The sequence below is a fragment of the Dermacentor albipictus genome, chromosome 6, assembly GCF_038994185.2.
Source record: "Dermacentor albipictus isolate Rhodes 1998 colony chromosome 6, USDA_Dalb.pri_finalv2, whole genome shotgun sequence".
Taxonomy (NCBI): domain Eukaryota; kingdom Metazoa; phylum Arthropoda; class Arachnida; order Ixodida; family Ixodidae; genus Dermacentor; species Dermacentor albipictus.
In genome coordinates this window covers 83,423,640-83,443,307 of record NC_091826.1, presented here as the reverse complement: position 1 = coordinate 83,443,307, position 19,668 = coordinate 83,423,640, and the positions used below count along the sequence as shown (strand labels likewise).

The 19,668-nt window shown below is 43.7% G+C and overlaps 1 protein-coding gene across 6 annotated transcripts in view; it reads left to right on the top strand.

Moving 5' to 3' along the window:
• The window catches only part of LOC139061254 (glycine receptor subunit alpha-3-like), a 293,459-nt gene that overhangs the window by 261,877 nt on the left and 11,914 nt on the right, over positions 1 to 19,668 (top strand). For all 6 annotated transcript variants that reach the window (XM_070540968.1, XM_070540963.1, XM_070540964.1 and 3 more), the window contains 3 exons: positions 14,042 to 14,152; positions 17,772 to 17,851; positions 19,219 to 19,286. In XM_070540968.1, the coding sequence (XP_070397069.1) occupies positions 14,091 to 14,152; positions 17,772 to 17,851; positions 19,219 to 19,286 (210 nt within the window). In that variant the 5' untranslated portion in view covers positions 14,042 to 14,090. The remainder of the gene's footprint in view (positions 1 to 14,041; positions 14,153 to 17,771; positions 17,852 to 19,218; positions 19,287 to 19,668) is intronic.

The following is a 19,668-nucleotide window of genomic DNA, read 5'->3' as shown; positions in this document are numbered from 1 at the left end:
GATGACTAGCTCTCATTACAGGGTGTCATTAACGAAGCATTAACCTCGCTGTGAAGCTTGGCACGTGAAGCTTTTGTAATGATCACGCTTTGCTCAATCTGATTTGTTCTTATCCATTTCTCTAAACGAGATCACAGCCGTCGCCTAAATGAATCATTCTCTGCTGTATTGCATACTCTCACCGTTGTTTGCCTTCGCTCCAAAAAGAACAATAGCACGAGAGTCCAGAAACGCGGACCATTTAACTCAGTTTCAAAAGTTTGCAGAGACGACGAGGCTATACCACTTATACTTTCCTGGCAAATTTGTGTACCCATCGCTTAAGGGCGACTGAAAGACCGCTAGCGTTACCTAGTTAGCGAATTCACTTGGCTCCCCGTTGTACTGAGCGCCCATCACAGTAGGCCACCCTTAATTGGGTCCCATTGTGCGACAAGTTATTGTGTGACGCGTCAGGCGGGAGACTCGATTACATTAAGCTGGGTTCAGAGCGTTCTTATCATCTCTAACGAGACCTTTCCGCAAACCAAGCACATGCGTTTGATTGGGTTCAGCAAAAGTGAAAGTGTCTGTACAGTTGCGAAAAAGATGGCGCGTCACCTCCACATTATCCATTTTTATTGCGCCCCATCCTTTTAAAACCCGGCGACAGCTCAGGGACAAAGTCGTTTTTCAAGTCAGGTTTGTTTACAGAGTGGTGCGCAATGAGCGTTGAATAAAATAATCTTTCAGTTTCATGGTCGCGCATAATAAAAAATTATCTCTCCGTGTGCGTGGACAGAATATGCATCTATACAGGTTTCAAATTGTGAAACCTCAATTTCCTTGTAAAAATGCTGTGACGTGGGTATGTTTTGCGTTGCCTAGAAGGCGCTAAATTCCCTATTCAGTTGTTATCTCATCGTATTGGAAATATCCCTCACATTTGCTTTCGATTGTCTTTGACGACGAGTAGATGTTGATTCAATTGGGATTTATTTGCTCGTGGAATATCGTGAAACCTGTTTCATACAGTTGCACATGCTCTGGTTTTATATGCGAGATGAATATATTGCGTAATTGTTTCCTATGCAATCTTCTGGCGAATTGACTGGACGCCGAATATAACAAATTAAGGGTCTCAGAATGATTTGGCTTAGTTCTCGATTTGGATGTCACCGCCCGATAGTATTGTTTGTCTGTTGACTGCGGCAAGCTTTCTCGATAGAATTCTGATGGAGAAACCTCATGAACTTCTCCCATTCATTATGGCCATCGGCTCAGACAATGTTGGAGCGCGTTTATTTTATAAAATAAGCACCCTCGTGTATTCTTTAAAAGTATTCTCTGCTTCAATTAAGCAAGCTGCAGATATGCAAATGTCACTTCTGTGTCAGGAATATGCACATATTGGATCGGCTGAAACAGGATACGCTAAAAAATGAAATAGGCAAGGGAAAAGAATTTCCGTTTTCTTGTGCTGTTTACGTCCACGTATACGTTTTTATTGTTAATAACAGTTTCACGGGCATCACCCATTTTTATTACACTCTATCTATCCAGGCATCTATACTATCAATACCTGCCCTCAGTGCGGCGATTCAGCTAACTTAGAGCGCCTGCTCTGGTGATACCCCTCGTTACAAAGCCCAGATCAAACCGACCAGTCAAGATGGAATACCTCACTGCGTAGCCCCGGCTACGGGGACCAAAGCTGGGCCGTCCAGAGAGCCCACGATGAGGCGGTCAGATTCGGCCTGCCCGTCGCAACGTAGGAGCGGACCGCTGCGCGATAATCGCCTACCTCAGGACTCTCAATAAAGTTTTCCTTCCATCATCCATCCATCCATCGTCACTTCTTTGTCCTCATACGGTCACAATATTCTTCGTTGACGCGTCCTCCATTCTAAGACTTTTATACTTCGTCTTTTACGTACAACCTTGTTCTGTCTGCGTCAGCGATGCCATTAGGCGACTACCACAGACGTCAACGTTGCATCTACGTTTTACATCTGTGAGAAAAAGTATACGGACCACAGAGTCTCCGAAGAAGCATAATTTCTTCGTAGTTAACATGCGTAAACAAAAACTCACGAGTGCACTAGAAAATTCGTAATGCCAAGCTTGGATTGCCGCCTTTAATTTCAAGTTGCATTCAAAGACAAAGGAGACAATGAATTTTATTGCGGAAACCCTGGTCCGGATACTCTTGCTCACGGGTGTACATCGCTTTTAACAAACGTTGCTGACCAAAGGATCACGTCCCCTGCAGCGCAAAGTGTTCTATTAATTGGCATTGTCAGATGTGAGATGAAAATATTATCTGTTCGATGGGAGCTTCAGCACCTTCTTTGAACATTCGTATCGATTTTACCCTCGTCTTGCCACATAGACACGACCCTCTCTTGTATCGGTAGGAACACTGCTTGGTATCTCTTAAGTGCAGCGGAGTATTGTGAACTGTAGGCTCCAAAATTTTCTGCACTTTCCGGCTGTAGTTGGACGAAAAAATAGCAGTGACCACCTTCGTTGACTTGCTATGATTACAGTGTGACATTAACGAAGCATTAACCTCGTTGTGGATCTTGGCAGGTGAAACCTTTAAAATGAGCATATTTAGCTCAATCTCCCTTTCTCTCATCCGTTTGCCAAGCGAGATAAGAGCCGTCATCTAAGGAAATCATTCTCTCTCTTTTTGCATACTCTGGCCGTTCTTTGCCTTCGCTCCAAGCGCTGACACTTTCACTGCTTTTCAAACGTTCGCAGAGACAACGAGGCCATAGCACGTTTTCCTTCCTTCCACATTTCTTTATTCATCCCTTAAGCAAGACTGAAAGACCGCTGGGGTGACCTAGTTAGTCCATTCTCTTGGCTCCCTGTTGTAATGAGCGTCCATCAAAGCAGGCCACCCTTAATTGGCTCCCATTGTGAGACTAGTTCCTGTGGGACGCGTCAAGCGGGAGTCTCGATTACATTAAGCTAAGTTCAGAGCGTGCCCATTATCTCTAAAGAGACTTTTCTGCAAATGAAGCAAATGCGTTTGATTGGGTTCAGGAAACATTTAAATGTCTGGACAGTTGCTAAAAAGATGGCGCGATGCCTTCAATTATTATATTTTATTGCGCCCCATCCTCCTAAACCCCAATGACAGCTCAAGGACAAAGTCGTTTTTCAAGTCAATTTGGTTTACCGAACGGTACGCAATGAACGTAGGAAAAAAAACTCTCTTGAGGTATCACGGTTGCGCATATTCAACTGCAAATGTTTCTAATTGTGAAATCTGAATTTCACTGTAAAACTGCTATGACGTGGGTATGTCTTGAGTTGCCTAGGTGATGGTAAATTCCCTATTGATTTGTTATCGCACAGTATTTGAATTTTCCTGCACGCTCGCTTTCGATTGTCTCTGATGGTGAGATGATATCGATTGAATTGGCATTGATTCGCTCGTGGAATATTTCCTCGATGGTACTAGACGGAGAAACGTGATGAACTTGTCTCCTTCATTATATATGGTCATCGGCTCAGACAATGTTGGAGCGCGCTTTCTTTTTATTTAATAACCACCATCGTGATTTCTTTAAATGTAGTCTCTGCTCATCAGTCAAGCAAGCTGCGGACGTGCAAATGTCACTTGTGAGTTGAGAATGTGCATAAAATTGGAAGTTGTTATACAGAAAATGCGGAAATAAAATAAAATACACTTTGAAAGTATGGCTATTTGTGCTGTTCAGCGTAAGAATATCTGTGTGCTGTAAACAATAATTATTTACAAGTTATAGTCGCTACATATAAAAATTTACCCGCAGGGGCGTCTGCGTGAGCAGGCGTTTGGTGTGTTGCGACACCACGGACCCGAGCACACGAGGGTTGGACCCTCCCGCGTGTAGCCGTGCGCGGCTTAGCCGTGTCTGGGGAAAGGGGGATCCTGGAGGTTGAGCCGATGCTGGGTGTTTGGACCTTTAAGGCCCCCCGGCGGAGGCAACACACCTCTTTGGCCTCTGCTTCGCATAGACGGCACCTCCAGACTGACCTACCTGGAGGAAACCGGCAGTCGCCTTTTCCTGTCCTCCTCTCTAATCTCCGTCTTTCTCTCCCACTTTTTCACCTTTCCTGTCTCCTCTTCACTTCTTATTACTTCCGTATTTCTTGGTGGCAAGGGTTAACCGTGTGTAGTATATCCAACCTTGGGTATATATATAAGGTTATAGCGGCGATGCATGGCTGGCGCCTGCAGGTATTCTTCTACCCTTGTAGCGTCCCCTTGTTGGGCTCGGTGGTTGGTGGCCACCATCGCCGCCGAAATTTCCAATGCTTTATGGCAAGCAACTTTCCACCATTACCTGATCGCTCCCTCAAGAGGGGGCGCACCGATGAAACTTTCATGTTTTTCATGCAAACAAAGCAATCTTTTCCCAAGTACCACGTTGTACACAGTCAGCACGATAGCAAAACAGTCAGAATGATCTCACCATTTGTTGTAGCAAAATGCCTCACGGAAGCAATTGGCCCAGGCTATAAAGTAACGAAGATGGGAAGTGGTGATCTTCTCGAACTTCGCGACAAAACACAATATGACAAGCTCCAGTCTCAGTGGGCCCACACAGATCCATGAACACAGTCCGCGGAGTCGTCTCAGAAGATGACCTTCTCGAACTGAGCGAAAGCGAACTACTAGAAGGATGGCAAGACCAGAACGTAGTAAGAGTCCAAAGAATAACATTAAGGCGAGATGACAAACAAATACCGACCAAACACATAATCATTACTTTCGGAACCAGCGACCTGCCTGAAACAATAGAAACCGGCTACTGCAAGCTACGTGTTCGACCATACATCCCAAATCCGCGTCGATGCTTCAAGTGTCAGCGTTTTGGGCATGGGTCTCAAACCTGCAGAGGACGTGCTACTTGTGCTAAGTGTAGTTCTTCTGAACACGCTTCTGACATCTGCACTTCACCAAACCACTGTGCCAACTGTAAAGGAGATCACCCCGCCTACTCGCGATCGTGCCCCTCGTGGAAAAAGGAGAAACAAATCATAGAACTCAAAGTCAAACTAAACCTATCTTTTCCAGAGGCACGTAAACGTTTCGCTCTCCACAACCACTCTAGTCCTTCCTACACCGATGTGGCGCGCCGGGGGGCAGCGCTACATCCTTCGGCGGCCGCCCAAGTCACACGGAGTGTGACGACGGTTACGCCATCAGCCCCCCTGGTGGGAGCAGCCACTGCTCTTCCGCCCCCTACCACGAAGGACCAGCAGACCTCCGAGCCTGCCGGTCCCAGGGCCACTGCCCGTGCAGACAGGCCCGAAAAACTCCCGAGAGTGCCCGCTGAGCGGGCGTCATCCAGCGCCTCTGACGAGGCGATGGATGTAACAAAAACTTCGCCGGCGTCTCAGACGCCGAAGGAACGGCGTTGCTCCCTGGAGCGCGCCAAGAAAAAAGAAATACCCCGCATCAAGGGGCCTGGAAAGGTCCCTTGAGCCAACCTAATTCATATCTCTTGACACACAGCACATAAACACAAACAATATGGATACACAAATAATACACTGGAACGTGAGAGGTCTGATCCATAACCTCGATGATATCAAAGAACTCTTACACAAATACAATCCAAAGGTGCTGTGTGTTCAGGAGACACATCTTAAATCTACACAAACAAACTTTCTTAGGCAATACGCAATTTTCCGGAAAGACCGAGATGATGCTGTTGCATCGTCCGGCGGCGTAGCAATACTAGTAGACAGAGGCGTTGCTTGTCGGCAACTGCAACTCCGAACTCCCCTTGAGGCAGTTGCTATCCAAGCAGTACTATTCAATAAAGTAGTTACTATCACGTCCATATACATCCCCCCAAGTTATCAACTCTCTAGCACAACATTTCAAAGCTTTATTGATGAGCTACCTCACCCTTACATAATCGTCGGTGATCTAAACGCGCATAGCCCACTTTGGGGCGACTCTCGCTGTGATGCGCGAGGACGCCTTATAGAAAACATCCTATTCAGTTCAGGTTCCTGCTTGCTTAACAAGAAAAAGCCAACATTTTACAGCTCTACACATAAAACATTTTCTTCGATAGATCTAAGCGTAGTGTCTAGTACAATTGTACTATATCTCCAGTGGGATGTCATTAATAACCCTTATGGCAGTGATCACTTCCCCATCGTCCTAAACCTTAAAAAACAAAGTGAGTGTCCTGCACATGTTCCTCGATGAAAAGTTGATTCAGCCGACTGGACGAAGTTTCGCGAACTAACGCAGCTGCCCTGGAATGATATCTGTGAACTTAACCTCGACGACGCGGTAGCATACATAACAGCGTTCATTATTGATGCTGCATCAGTATGTATCCCCCAAACAAAAGGGTCGCCCTCGAAACGACGTATTCCATGGTGGAATGAGGAGTGTAGGGAAGCCAGGAAAAAACAAAACAAGGCTTGGAATCTCCTCCGTAACTCACCAACCACAGAGAACCTAATTAATTTCAAGGCGATCAAGTCGCAAGGGAGAATAACACGCCGCCGCGCTAAACGGGAAAGTTGGAAAAACTACATAAGCAGCATCAATTCATACACAGACGAACGAAAAGCCTGGAACAGGGTTAACAAAATAAAAGGCCGCGAAACTCATCCCTTACCTTTATTAAATACACAAGGACACACCCTGGAGGATCAGGCAGATTGTCTAGGAGCACATTTCGAGCACATTTCCAGTACATCTCACTACACAGATACATTCGTAAAATATCAGCGACTAGCAGAACAGATGAATTTCGATCGGAAAAGCACATCCAACGAAGTATACAATCGTCCATTTGGAATGGCTGAGTTCCAGGCCTCACTGAGCTGTTGCAACAAGTCCGCTCCAGGAAGTGACAGGATAATGTATGAGATGATCAGACACTTACACCCCGAAACCCAAAAAACACTACTGTCACTCTTTAATTCCTTGTTCTCTGCAGGCTACATTCCTTCTGTTTGGAAAGAAGCAATCGTAATCCCTATCCTCAAAGAGGGCAAGAACCCTTCCTCACCCAACAATTATAGGCCCATAGCTCTGACAAGTTGTATATGCAAATTATTTGAGAAAATGATTAACCGTCGCCTCATCCATTTTCTTGAAAGCAGCAAGATACTCGATCCTTTACAGTGCGGTTTTAGAGAGGGTAGATCCACAACAGATCACCTGGTCCGCATCGAGACAAATATCCGCGATGCCTTTGTCCACAAACAGCTTTTCCTGTCCGTATTTTTTAGATTTGGAGAAGGCATACGACACAACTTGGCGCTTTGGAATCCTCCGTGACCTGTCTGAAATGGGAGTTCGAGGCAACTTGCTGAACGTGATTCATAGTTACCTCTCCAATCGGACGTTCCGTGTTAGAGTTGGTAACGTTCTGTCTCGTCCATTTACGAAAGAGACTGGTGTTCCACAAGGTGGTGTGCTGAGCTGCACTCTTTTTATTGTCAAAATGAACGCGATCCAGACTGCCATACCACATACTATGTTTTATTCCGTATATGTGGATGACATCCAGATAGGTTTCAAATCAAGTACCTTAAGTATCTGCGAGCGACAAGTACAGCTTTGCATAAATAAATTATCTAAGTGGGCGGACGAAAATGGTTTCAAACTAAACCCACAAAAAAGTACATGCGTCCTATTTTCTAACAAGAGAGGCATAATGGCGGACCCCGCAATAGATCTAAATAGAGAACGGCTATCTGTGAGCCATGAACACAAATTTCTAGGAATCCTTTTAGACAGTAAGCTGACTTTTGTACCACACTTGAAGTATCTGAAGTCAAAGTGCCTCAAGTCTATGAACTTGCTGAAGCTCTTGTCACGTACATCTTGGGGAAGCGACAGGCGGTGCCTTTTAAAGCTCTACAAAAGTCTAGTATTAACACGCCTTGACTACGGAGCAATAGTCTACAATTCTGCCGGACCTAGTGCTCTGAAAATGCTTGATCCTATTCACCACTTAGGTATAGGCCTTGCTACAGGCGCCTTTAAGACTAGCCCTGTGCAAAGCCTCTACGTCGAGTCAAACGAATGGTCATTGCACTACCAAAGAACATATTTAACTTTATCCTACGCCCTTAAAGTTATCTCAGATGTTAAACATCCTTGTCATTCCACTATATGCGACTTGTCCACTGCTAGGCTGTTTCGTAACCGCCCAGCCACTAGGCCTCCTCTGTCCCTCCGGTTGGAAGCACTATCAGAAAAAATAGGTGTCCCTCTTTTACACAATATCCTAATGGCTCCTACACGGCTTCCACCGCCTTGGGAGTGGCAGACTATCCAATGCGACATCTCTTTCCTAGAAATATCGAAACGAGCCCCGGAGGCACACATATATTCACATTTTATGGAACTCAAAGAGAAATTTTCATGTGATGAATTTTACACAGATGCTTCGAAGTCTCCAGCTGGTGTTGCTTACGCAGCTCTGGGACCCTCACTTTCAACATCTGGACCACTAAACCCATGCACCAGTATCTTTACAGCGGAAGCATACGCTATTCTTAAGGCTATTCAACACATACGGCTCAAAAATATCGCTAAGGCTGTTATATTTACAGACTCGTTAAGTGTAGTGAGAGCCCTAATTAGCTTACGAAAGCACAAGAACTCGGTTTTTAATAAGCTGTATAGCGTGTTATGCTCCGCATACATGTGCAACCAATCGATTATACTATGCTGGGTACCTGGCCATAAAGGCATAAAAGGCAACGTAGCTGCTGACGAAAAGGCTACGTCAGTGAGTTTTAGCAACACAGATGGAAATATCCCCATTCCTGCAACAGACCTAAAGCCCCTTCTGCGCTGTAAATTGAGGAATCATTGGCAAGAAGAGTGGGATACACAAACATTGAATAAGTTACACATTATCAAACCAAAATTGCGGAATTGGATAAGTGGCAAAACAGCACGGTACAAGGAAGTAATTCTTTGCCGATTAAGGATAGGCCACACATACGGCACCCACTCTCATCTCTTGACTGGGGGCGATCTTCCAACTTGTGTTAAGTGCGGCAATAATCTCACTGTCCTGCATGCTCTTATTGAGTGCCCTGAAATAGAAACAGAAAGGAAAAAGTATTTCCGTGCTGCATATCGCGAGAATTTACCCCTTCACCCTGCATTTTTTCTTAGCGATGAACCTCTTTTTAATCTGGAAACAGTTTTAGAGTTTTTAGCCGAAACGGACACCCTAAAAATCATCTGGCCAGGCAACTTTTAAGCACACGACTAACAGCCCTGCATTCAAGGGCTCTCTTGAAACTCTGGTGTCAGTGTTATGTTTTATTGCATCCTCTTTTAACGAAAGCCCATTGCCATAGCCCACATCACATCCTAGTCACCGTCATTATTTTACCACCTATATATTCTACTCCACTTACAGCGTAAGTTTTTAGGCCCTTTTACAGCCACATCACATCTACCATGATGAGTTCATTGTGCATGTCATCCACAATACATCGCCAACATTACCACATGTCATGGCGCTCTTTGGTCAAACCTGGCCCTTGCGCCATAAAACACCACATATCATCATCAACATATAAAAATTTACTGACATTTTTCATTACACCTGCTGTGAGTGAGAGATGTGGGCTAATCTAACATGTGGGCTAAACTGACAAAGCATGACGGAACGCTAAATGTTCCGGCTCCTTTACGAAAATTTTTGTTCCTCAAATATTGAAGTACAGCTAATGTCACATTTCAGTTCGGACAAAATTCGCGCTATTTGGCATCATAAGGCGAATTAAGAGCTGAATAACTACTGAGTCCACTGCTTTTGAAAAATTATGTTGTAATATTTCTAAGGTATTCAAATCGCGTTTTCATTAAATTTTGAACCCGAATGAGTGTTGCCGAAGCTGTAAGGTTTTTGTGAAAAATAAGCAGAACGCGTCTGCGTCTGAGCTGTGGCGGGTCTCATACTTGCGAATCGCACATCTTCGGGCTACCGTCAATGCCGAAATACTTTTTACCATATAATTTCGTTTCCCATTTTCATGTAGTAGGCGTTGTTGAGCGCTGTGCATTTGTTGAAGTTATTACACTGCAATATATTTCTTTTTGTCTGCAACAGCTCCATTACCCATTCTACCCTCATGAAAATATTATGTCCAGAACAGCAATTACTTCAGGGTTTAGCGACATAAATCAATAATGAGGATCACTCTTTAAACAACTTAGGTGGGAACTGGAATGGCCAAAAGAGAGTGTGCAGCAACGAACATTTTTGAAATGGGAAAATTGACTTGCTCTACGGCCTCGTTTGGCTGTTGCGCTAAATTCTGTTAAGTAACGGGCAAGCCAGAACAGAAATTATTTCTATGCTTAGTTAAATAATATCAAATATAACTCGTATAATAATGCGATTGGTATTCTCTGCCGACTTCTGCCATTTTCAGTCTATCTATCTATCTATCTATCTATCTATCTATCTATCTATCTATCTATCTATCTATCTATCTATCTATCTATCTATCTATCTATCTATCTATCTATCTATCTATCTATCTATCTATCTGTGCTAGTTTGGGCCAATAGGTGTGTGCTCAAGGTCGCGATGCCGTCGTCGTCATGCCATCGTCATGTGCAGGCTTCGCGATACAGTAGTCACGCTATCGCCGTCCTTCACTCGACGTCATCCCATTCTGCTCACATGGTTGTTATGCAATCGTCCTCATACAGTCGTCGTCATGCTACGTTCGCATACTATCGTTGAAATGCTCTCGAAGGCATGCCGTTGTCGTTCTGACTGTGATTCTGACTCTCCTCATGCCGTCATCACAGCATGGCTGCCGCGCAGTCGTCTTCGCACAACTGTCATCGTACCTTCGTCGTCCCGCTGTTACGTTACCATCGTCATCTCTTCAGTAACGTCATCCCAGTGTCACCATGCGCTCTTCGTTTATCCATCAGTGTCAGTTCTTCATTCAGTCGTAAGCATACTGTAATCATTCAACCGCGATTGCGCCACCGTTGTTGTGCCTTCGCAATCGTGCCATCGTGTCTCATTCGAGCTTTAAAATTCGACTCTTGTCATGCCGTTGTCTTCACACCATCGTCTTCCCACTGGCTGCAGGATAGAGTCGTCGTCACACAATATTTCTCCTACACTCATCGTCATAGCATTTTCATCCCGTGATTGTCACACCAAAGCGTCATCATCAGAGTTTTACCATCATGTGTTCATTGTCCTACCATCACCTTGATGCCGTCCGGATGAATCCAATATCTTCGTTCTGCCTACGATATCAGACCCTTGTTAAGCCGTCGTCGTCAGCCATGGTTGTCACACAGTAGGCGTCATAGCGTTGTCGCGATGCCATCTTCGCCATGTCGTAGCTTTAGTATCGACATCACTTTAGTAACTTGATCCCATCACCGTGATTCCGTCGTTGTCGTCACACTGCCTTCATCCACTTAATTTATTTTTCGTTATTCTAATCCAGGCCACCGTTGGCGTCCCATGATTTTCCTTGCGTCGTCGTACAGTTGCTATCATACATCCGTTGTGATAACGTTGACGCCATGCCGTCATTTTCAGGCTATCATTATTTCAGCTGCGCTATCCGGTATTCATAATAACGTCTTCGTCAAGTCATCGTCCTCAAGCAACCGTCCTCACGTCCTTGTCCTCGCGCTGTCGCCATTATACGATCGTCATATAAGAATTTTCATCGCATTGTCTTCATGTCGGGTTCATCATACCGCCTTTGTCGTTCCTTCGACGTCGTTCCTTTTTCTTCATTCCATCGTTGTCATTACGCCAGCTTCATACCGTCGTTGTCGTGCTGCCTTGCTCACGGGCGACCTTGCCAAGTGAGTGCAACAGCAGAGTACGACAATGATTATGTCTCCTAAAGTCGAAGCATCGAAAGCCTTAGAATGAACTAGGCGGATGTTATATAAGCGTGACTTCGGGAATGCGGCGTGACACCACATTCCTAGGATTCTAATCGCATTACCGTTAACAGCCATCGTTAGATGGGTGCTGCTGTAATTTCGTTTTCATTTTAGTTCCTATGCTCGCCTAAAGAGGAACTTCCCAGTAGCAGAGTCCTCGTATGCTTGAAGAAAAGAAACACAAAAACCCTTCACAGGTGCCGTTGTCATGTCGATCCCCTTACGCTCAGCTTCGCGAAGAGGCGTTTCCGAAAGAAAAATAAATTGTCCATTTTTTTTTTCGTTTTCCAGAGTGAGATCTCAGGCAATCTGCAGAATTGTTTGCACATGGTCAGATGTCTAGGAGCGTGCTGAGTCCCGAAATACTCTTCCCATCACCGACCGCATGCCCCAACAGTGGAAATCCTGGCTGACCAATGCGAGCCCGCGTTACAAGCGCAGATTGATGTCACGGATCCGGGAGGCTGCTGATGCTGCCGAAGTATCGGTCCAAGCCCCCCCCCCCCCCCCTCTTCGTGGGTGCAAGCAGGAAAAACCAAGTCTGCCTTCGTTCTTATTTCGCTTCTTTTCCCGAATAAACATTGTTTCTCCTTCTCCTCCCCAAACACTTGTTAAGAAATGTTGGCAAACGACGCGATTGTCGGCATGCACATCTCCGGCGCATCGTCTTTTTTCGAGACCACCAATGCAACATTCCTTTCTTGGCTGGTGATCTAATACAGCCTTCGCTGGTACTGCTTGTCAGCCTATTTGCGCAATACAACGAAATCGACACTATTGTTTCGAAGGCTTGCCTTCCTTTACTTGAGTTTTTTCTTTTTCCCGCCTTTGAGCAGATAGTTGTTGTCGAGCCTTCTGAACAAATCTTAGTATTTCCAAGTTTGGGGCAAACAAAGCAGAAGACTGGTTTTGTAATTCAGATTTTTTTTCGTTCATTTTTGATTGCGCATTTATTCAGGGATACGACGCAAAATAAGCCTACAAGAACAAATACATGTTTTGTGACTCCTAACAGCTTTAGAGATTTATGCAAGCAGTTTGCTTCCTTATAAGTTGAAGGAAGCATTGTTCATTGTTTCATATTCAGGCTCAGCTTGCCAGTTTGGTTGAAGCGCACTTCATTGGAAAGTAAGCGTGAGGTCGAATAAAAATCGATCGCCTTCGTGCTTTCCACATAAGCACGCGTTTCAGTTCGAGTAGCGGATATATTTTACTCGTTGTAATTTCCACGAGAGAACGTGTCTTTTGTCAGCGCAAGTTTTAAACATGGAATCGATACGTATTGACGCACAATGTTACCTAAGCATACGCAAGCTCAATTTTTTCTCTGGTCGAATTCTGAAAGACTGCACTTGTTGCGATTGGTTCCACATTTGAGATGCAGCAATGCAAGAGTCAATGCGAGAAATTTCGCCGAAGCAATCGAACATGATTGTTAAAACAAGCGAGTAAGATTCAGTTTTAGACTATACCGTACTAGCCGATAGCTCCAATATTTCTTGACTGCGTGCGGTATGGCTAGATCGCTCTCAAATGTAGCTTATCGAGCGCACATAATATAGTAGGAATATATTGCATTACCTTACAGCCACTCCTACAAATGTTTAAATGTTATTAAAACAAATCAACCAGGCTTTAGGAGCATGAGTCATAACAAATGTTTTCTGCGCTATTGAGTAATGTGCACGTGTTTTTCACATTCTTGTCAAAGGCTTTCTTGTATTGCGCGAAAATCATCTCGCGTACAAGTATCCTAAACAAGTCCTCCACGGTTATTTTAGCGTGATGTAACTAAGACAAGTTGCCATATTAGGGAATAGTAATATTTTTCTCAATTAGCTTTCTGTTCTTTTGCCACGAGCATACTTTTTCTTCACGAGCGAAATAGTAAAGTATTAGTTTTCTTCAGCAAATTGCTCGTTTGCGCTTTCGCATAAGCATTTGCAAGCACATTCTATACAATTTCTTCCACTTCTCGCATAATGAAGGTGCCATGAAATAGCGTGCAATTTGTTAAAGACGAAACATTGAAGGACTGAATATAATGTAAGCGTATGTCTCGCAGTAGTAAAAAATACAGTGTCTAACGTATCTCTCCCCCACATTGCATGCTTGCAGGGCAACGCTTTGGTGGGGCCAATGGAACCGGCCTACGGTTAGCCTCGCTATGAAATGCCTGCGTGCCGTTCTGCTTCACTGCATGCTATGCCTCACCGTGGACCTCACAAGGTATTTCAACATTTCTGAATCAATCAATCAAACAATCAATCAATCAATCAAGCAAGCAAGCAAGCAATCATTCAATAATATCGGTATCAGACACACTGCTTGAACATAACCGACAAGAAGCCATTATAAGTATTGCAAGGATCTGCGCGCCAGAACAGTGTGACATGCGATAATCCCGACCGTAAGGAAAACAAAGCTGAAATAGCACACAGATATAAGGAGTCCTGATTGAAAATAAAGACAGTAAATCAGTGAATGAATTCTCAAATGCCAGTCCGAAGGCTGCATACTAAAAAGACGGGCTGCAGCAAACGCTTGCATGCGGAAGCCAGCACACGCACAAATATGCGGACGGCAAAGTGAATGATTAATCGTATCATGAAACACGTGAAAAGAAAAACATAAATGTAGACAATAAAATAAGGATAAGGAAACAAACATTCTCAGAAGAAAAAAAAACACTCTTAGAACCGGCAGGTGTGGTACAGGTAGACCTACATGTCACTTAGTTTACACCTAAAATGGTACACTTCTCGGCCTTTATTACCTAAAGAGCGCTTCGTGCTTTTGCAGCCTCTGACTATGTGGCGACAAGACGACTTGACAAAACGGATCTGTTAAATTAGCCAGAAATAAGGTGCTTGCGTAAAACAAGTATTCACACTAGCCATATTGCGTGTTTTCGAAATAAGTATCGGCTAACATGGAAAATCAGTTCTATTTAAGCCCGCAAGGTGGAGGAAAGCCGTGCTCCTTGCGGGCTCCAGACGAACTGATTTGCCATGTGCAGTGTCCTAGTGCCTCACCTTCGGTCTGCGATTATCTATCCTCCTGGTTAACTCAGATGATAGAGCGACGGCGCCGGGAAGGTGTTATTCCCGGGTTCGACTACTCGACCAGCAAGAATTTTTGTTCAAGAGCGAGGCATTCTTTTTGAGAAACGTGTATGGGTTTCTTTTGTACCTGCGTGCTGCAATTTGAGTCGCTGCCAGTTTTTTTCCTTTCAAGTATCCACTAAGCAATAAATAAACTATATTGTCTGAAACGCAGATTTCTGTGTCACTTACGCTAAGCCCGACGATGCGGAAACGAATCCCGGCCACGGCGGCGGCACTTGGATGGGGGGTGAAATGCAAAAGCGACCGCGTACCGTTCATTGGGTGCTCGTTAAACAACCCCAGCTGGTCAAAGTTTGTTCGGACTCCCCCACTACGACGAGCCTTATAATTATATCATCCTGGTATTGGCACGTAAAACACCAATGTGTGCGTGCGTGTGTGTGTGTGTGTGTGTGTGTATGTGTGTGTGTGTGTGTGTTAAAGGTGAGGATCTGTTCACAATGAGAGTGGAAGGTTCGTTACCAAAAAAATGCGTCATTCAGCGCCGCCCTCATAACGGCATAAGAGAGTATAATTCAATATATTGCAAAAGTTCTCTAACATAAAAAGGGCCTTATGCACAAATAATATAGAAACGTTGCCAGGCCATAGTATTCACAGCATTATAAAGCACCTGCTGTTAAATTGCTCATTGTGACTAATGATTTATGATATCATAAGGAGAATTGCAGGCAATGTGCTTGTTCGCGTGCTCATAAATCTGCGAGGCATACGCGCTCATGTATTATAAGAATGAAGATGACAAATTCATAAGAACGCGTTAGTAGCTATACATATATTCGAGATTATTCTGGAAACGCGCATCCCCTGCGGCGATGGCCGGCGCAATACAGCACTTTTTCACTTGTCAGAGTGGTTGCGGAAGCTGGCACTATCATAATGAAATATTGTGGGACTCAAGCATACTAGGATACAATGCGAAGAGTGCACGCAAGTTATGTGTTCATATATGGTGCTCAACTACAGAATTTTCGCATGTGATGTCTGACGAAAATTAAAGGGCGAGTTATTGAGGCGTAGCATAAAATAAGAGGTCAACCAAGTGTCAGCACTAATGAAAAACAAGGTGGACGTGCAGGGCGGTTCACATGATTTGATCATTATATCTTTAACCAATGTCGGTGTTGTGTCTTTTTCTTTTTCTTTTTATTAAAAATTGGTAACTCATTCGGCAGCCTACTTCTATAGTATTTCATAAGGTATTGCATCGACACATGGTTCGCACTTTCTGTTTTTTCCCCTAATGCGTTCTGATCATCAAAAGCACATACCCTAATGATAGGCATGAATGTTTTCCTCAATGTGCATGTCGACGTGTATTATGATGCTCACGTCGCCTGGGGCTCTCCGCTTTTCCGGCTACTTCGACCCAGCCCTCCTCCATCAAGCACTCGGTACTTTACTCTCTCTCTGATGGAGGGCTTGCCCAATGAGGCAGGTGGCAGTTAGCGGCTGCACGGCAAATGACGACAGCGACACAGGCACGCACATTCGACCGCACCTATAACGTGTTTAAGGCTACTCACACCCTTTATTCGTTATGTCTTTAATTGGGTACTAGTGCCATGTGTTTTTGGCATGGTGAGAAACCATTCCATTCAAGTTGCATGTTCATGCGACATCTACTAGTTACTACTTGAAGTAAATAAATCGAATTTTTATATGCAGTGTTGAAAAGGGCGGAAGCTTCGGCGCCCCCCGCGTTCTCCAGGATGTTAGAGCGGAGAAAGCGGTGCAGGTCTGCGTATGTTGTTATGGCTCAAGGATTACAAAAAGTTACGTTCACGTCAAGTAGGTATAAAAGAAAGGGCGGAAGTCAGAACGAAGGCTTTGCACTTGCAGTGAATTATATTTACCAGAACTTGAAATTGCATATATAGAAGTTAAGCTACTGCATTTATTTCTTTATTTCTTTATTTGTGTTTTATGTACTTAGTTGTTTACTTGTTAATCTATATATTCTAGTTCTCACACTCTCTCAGCTATACCCTCGCGTGCCTGTCATTCTTGAGTTGTGTGAGTTGTTGAATATGTCAGTCCTGGATGCATTATGTGTTTATTTGCCATTTATTCGCACCTTATCTGTCGAGTTCGCCGCAAGGTTCCCATTGAGTGAATATGTTATTGACTGGTATCACGGTTTCTGTTAAACGCAGAAATTCCTATCTACCCAGGTCCCGACGACATGTGTCATATCTGCTTTTCAAATCTATTACTTTTGCACTACTCGAAACTCATACTTTATGGCAACCCCACAATTAATAGAAAGTATAAGGGGCGACATAATCAGGTAAATATATCAGACCCATATAGAGGCTATTCTAATGACATTACAAAGTCTCTTCGAAGTTTCCATTGGAGCAAGGATTCCTCTATATCACAGGAGATTCACTGCTGTGTTTCTGGCACATTTTATTACTGAATAGAACACGGTGACCGCGTTTTCTTTGGGGCGAGAGCCTTGCCTGCGCCTTTATTTCTTGGATGGCGTTTAAGCGCTATTCATTTTTTTTTGTTCTTTGGAATGTTGCTTGATAATATGTATCTCACTTTTACTTGAATTATCGTTGTTCTACTTCTGCCTTCATAGTTATGTAGAAATTTATTATCAGTTGATGCGGTCCTAGTAATAATATGACGTCCGAGAAGAGCTTAAAATTCTGAAGCCTTTCACCAATGGCTACTGGAAGTTTCATCAAATGTGCACATTTTTGTTCCAGAGAAGAGCCTTTGGACTTGGAGTCAATCCTCCCAGAGAATCCCGGAGACTATGACAGTCTTGAACCTCCAAAAGAAAATGGTAATAGTTGTTTCTGTGCTCTTGCATTTTAATGCTTTCTTTGCCAACTTCGTGGCTAATAATTGCATGTCATATATGTCAGATTCCACAAATTATGCCTCACACTACAAATGTAGTCATCTTCTTTGGACGGGATAGATTTTTGTCAAACTTACGTTGATACTATCTTTGCCATAACACATTTCCTTAACGGTGCCAAGTAACAGGCGAAAAGGCCAAACTACGGCCTTTTCAGGTTGATTCACCGCAGTGCAAGATCCCTGCAATTTGTGCCACTTGCCATGCTGTTTGGGAAGCATTCGTTCGCTATATGACAAAGTTATTCGATAGTTTTCTCACTATCACCACATTTTGCAGGTGTGATTCTGCAAAACAGTTGATTGTGTTACATTCGCTATACTCTTATCACATACACCCACTGGCTGCTTCGACACGACCGGTCACTTTTCAATTTATGAGTTGCTTTTCGCGGATATATGCAGACCCCACCTTTCTTTATCTGAATCAAGGTATCTTCCGGAATTCATTCTTAAAATGTCATTGACTGGAAATGAAACTTATGATGCGTCTACAAATGAGATGATCTACGGAAGACTAGGCAAATAAAAATTTCCTACTCTAGGTAGAATCAGTCTGAAATCGAAAAATAAGGTGCAGTTTGATGACGTCTCTTAATTGCTCGTTATGGATTAGATTTTTTTTGCATTTACAAAAATAACCAATAAACCACATTGCTTGTAGTGCTTCTGAAAGTCTTCAACGAATGCGTTACTATGGAGAAGGCATTAAATATGAAAAGGAGATGTGCTCACGTGTGTGCTTTGCAGCTGTGGCGGCTGCGTTTAGAGGTGGTAGAATATAGAAAAGGGCGTGATTTCTCCAGGCAAAATTTCAAGGTAACCAAGAATTGTGTGAGCTTTTGCGAATGGGTTGCTGTTTGTAAGCTCATGTTACTGTATCGGTATGAAATGTATAATTTATTGAACGTGATAAAGCCTTTTGTCTTTGTTAGCTTCAGAAGCTCAAGGAAAATTGATGCGTCAGAACGAATTGCTAGTTAAGCTTTAAGCTACAGTATTTCTAGTAGAACATATCTCCACATTCATATATATATATATATATATATATATATATATATATATATATATATATATATATATACGCTGAACTCTAGTTGAACTGGCGACTGCTTTCGCTAACACCAATACACTATTTTATAAGTACTGCACATTTCAGGCGCCTTTTCGCCCGCAATGTACGTTTTGTGACGGCCAGTTTTATTAACATTTTGACCCACTTTTACGGAGAATGCATTCGTGCATTTGCGGCAAATGCTCGGAATTTCTTGCATTTCTTTCTTCACCAAGGCAAGCCTACCGTGGTGAGCTTCCACGTCACTGTGCTCAGCTTAGATTCCATCGACGAAGGATCAATGGTAAGCCGGTTATTTCTTTGTTGTCACTGCAGGGTTCATTATCGTTATCACACTACTTGCGTCCACTTGCCCCTTGCGTCCTCTAACAGCACCCTATGCCTGCAAATTTCTTAATTACATCACACCTAGTTCAATGCATTCCAAGACTGCGCCTCCCATATTCTGGCACCCATTCCGTAACTCCAATAGATCACCAGCTATCCAGGCTACGCACAACATGGCGAGCCTTTGTTTATTACGTTTTCTTTTTTAATTTTGCCCGCGATATTGAGTGCCCCCATTTTTCCTTCAGTCCACACCAATCTTTTCCTTACACCTAATGTCGAGCCTAGGATTCTGTTTCCATAAATATTCAACATAAACACACCAAAGTTAATTGTGA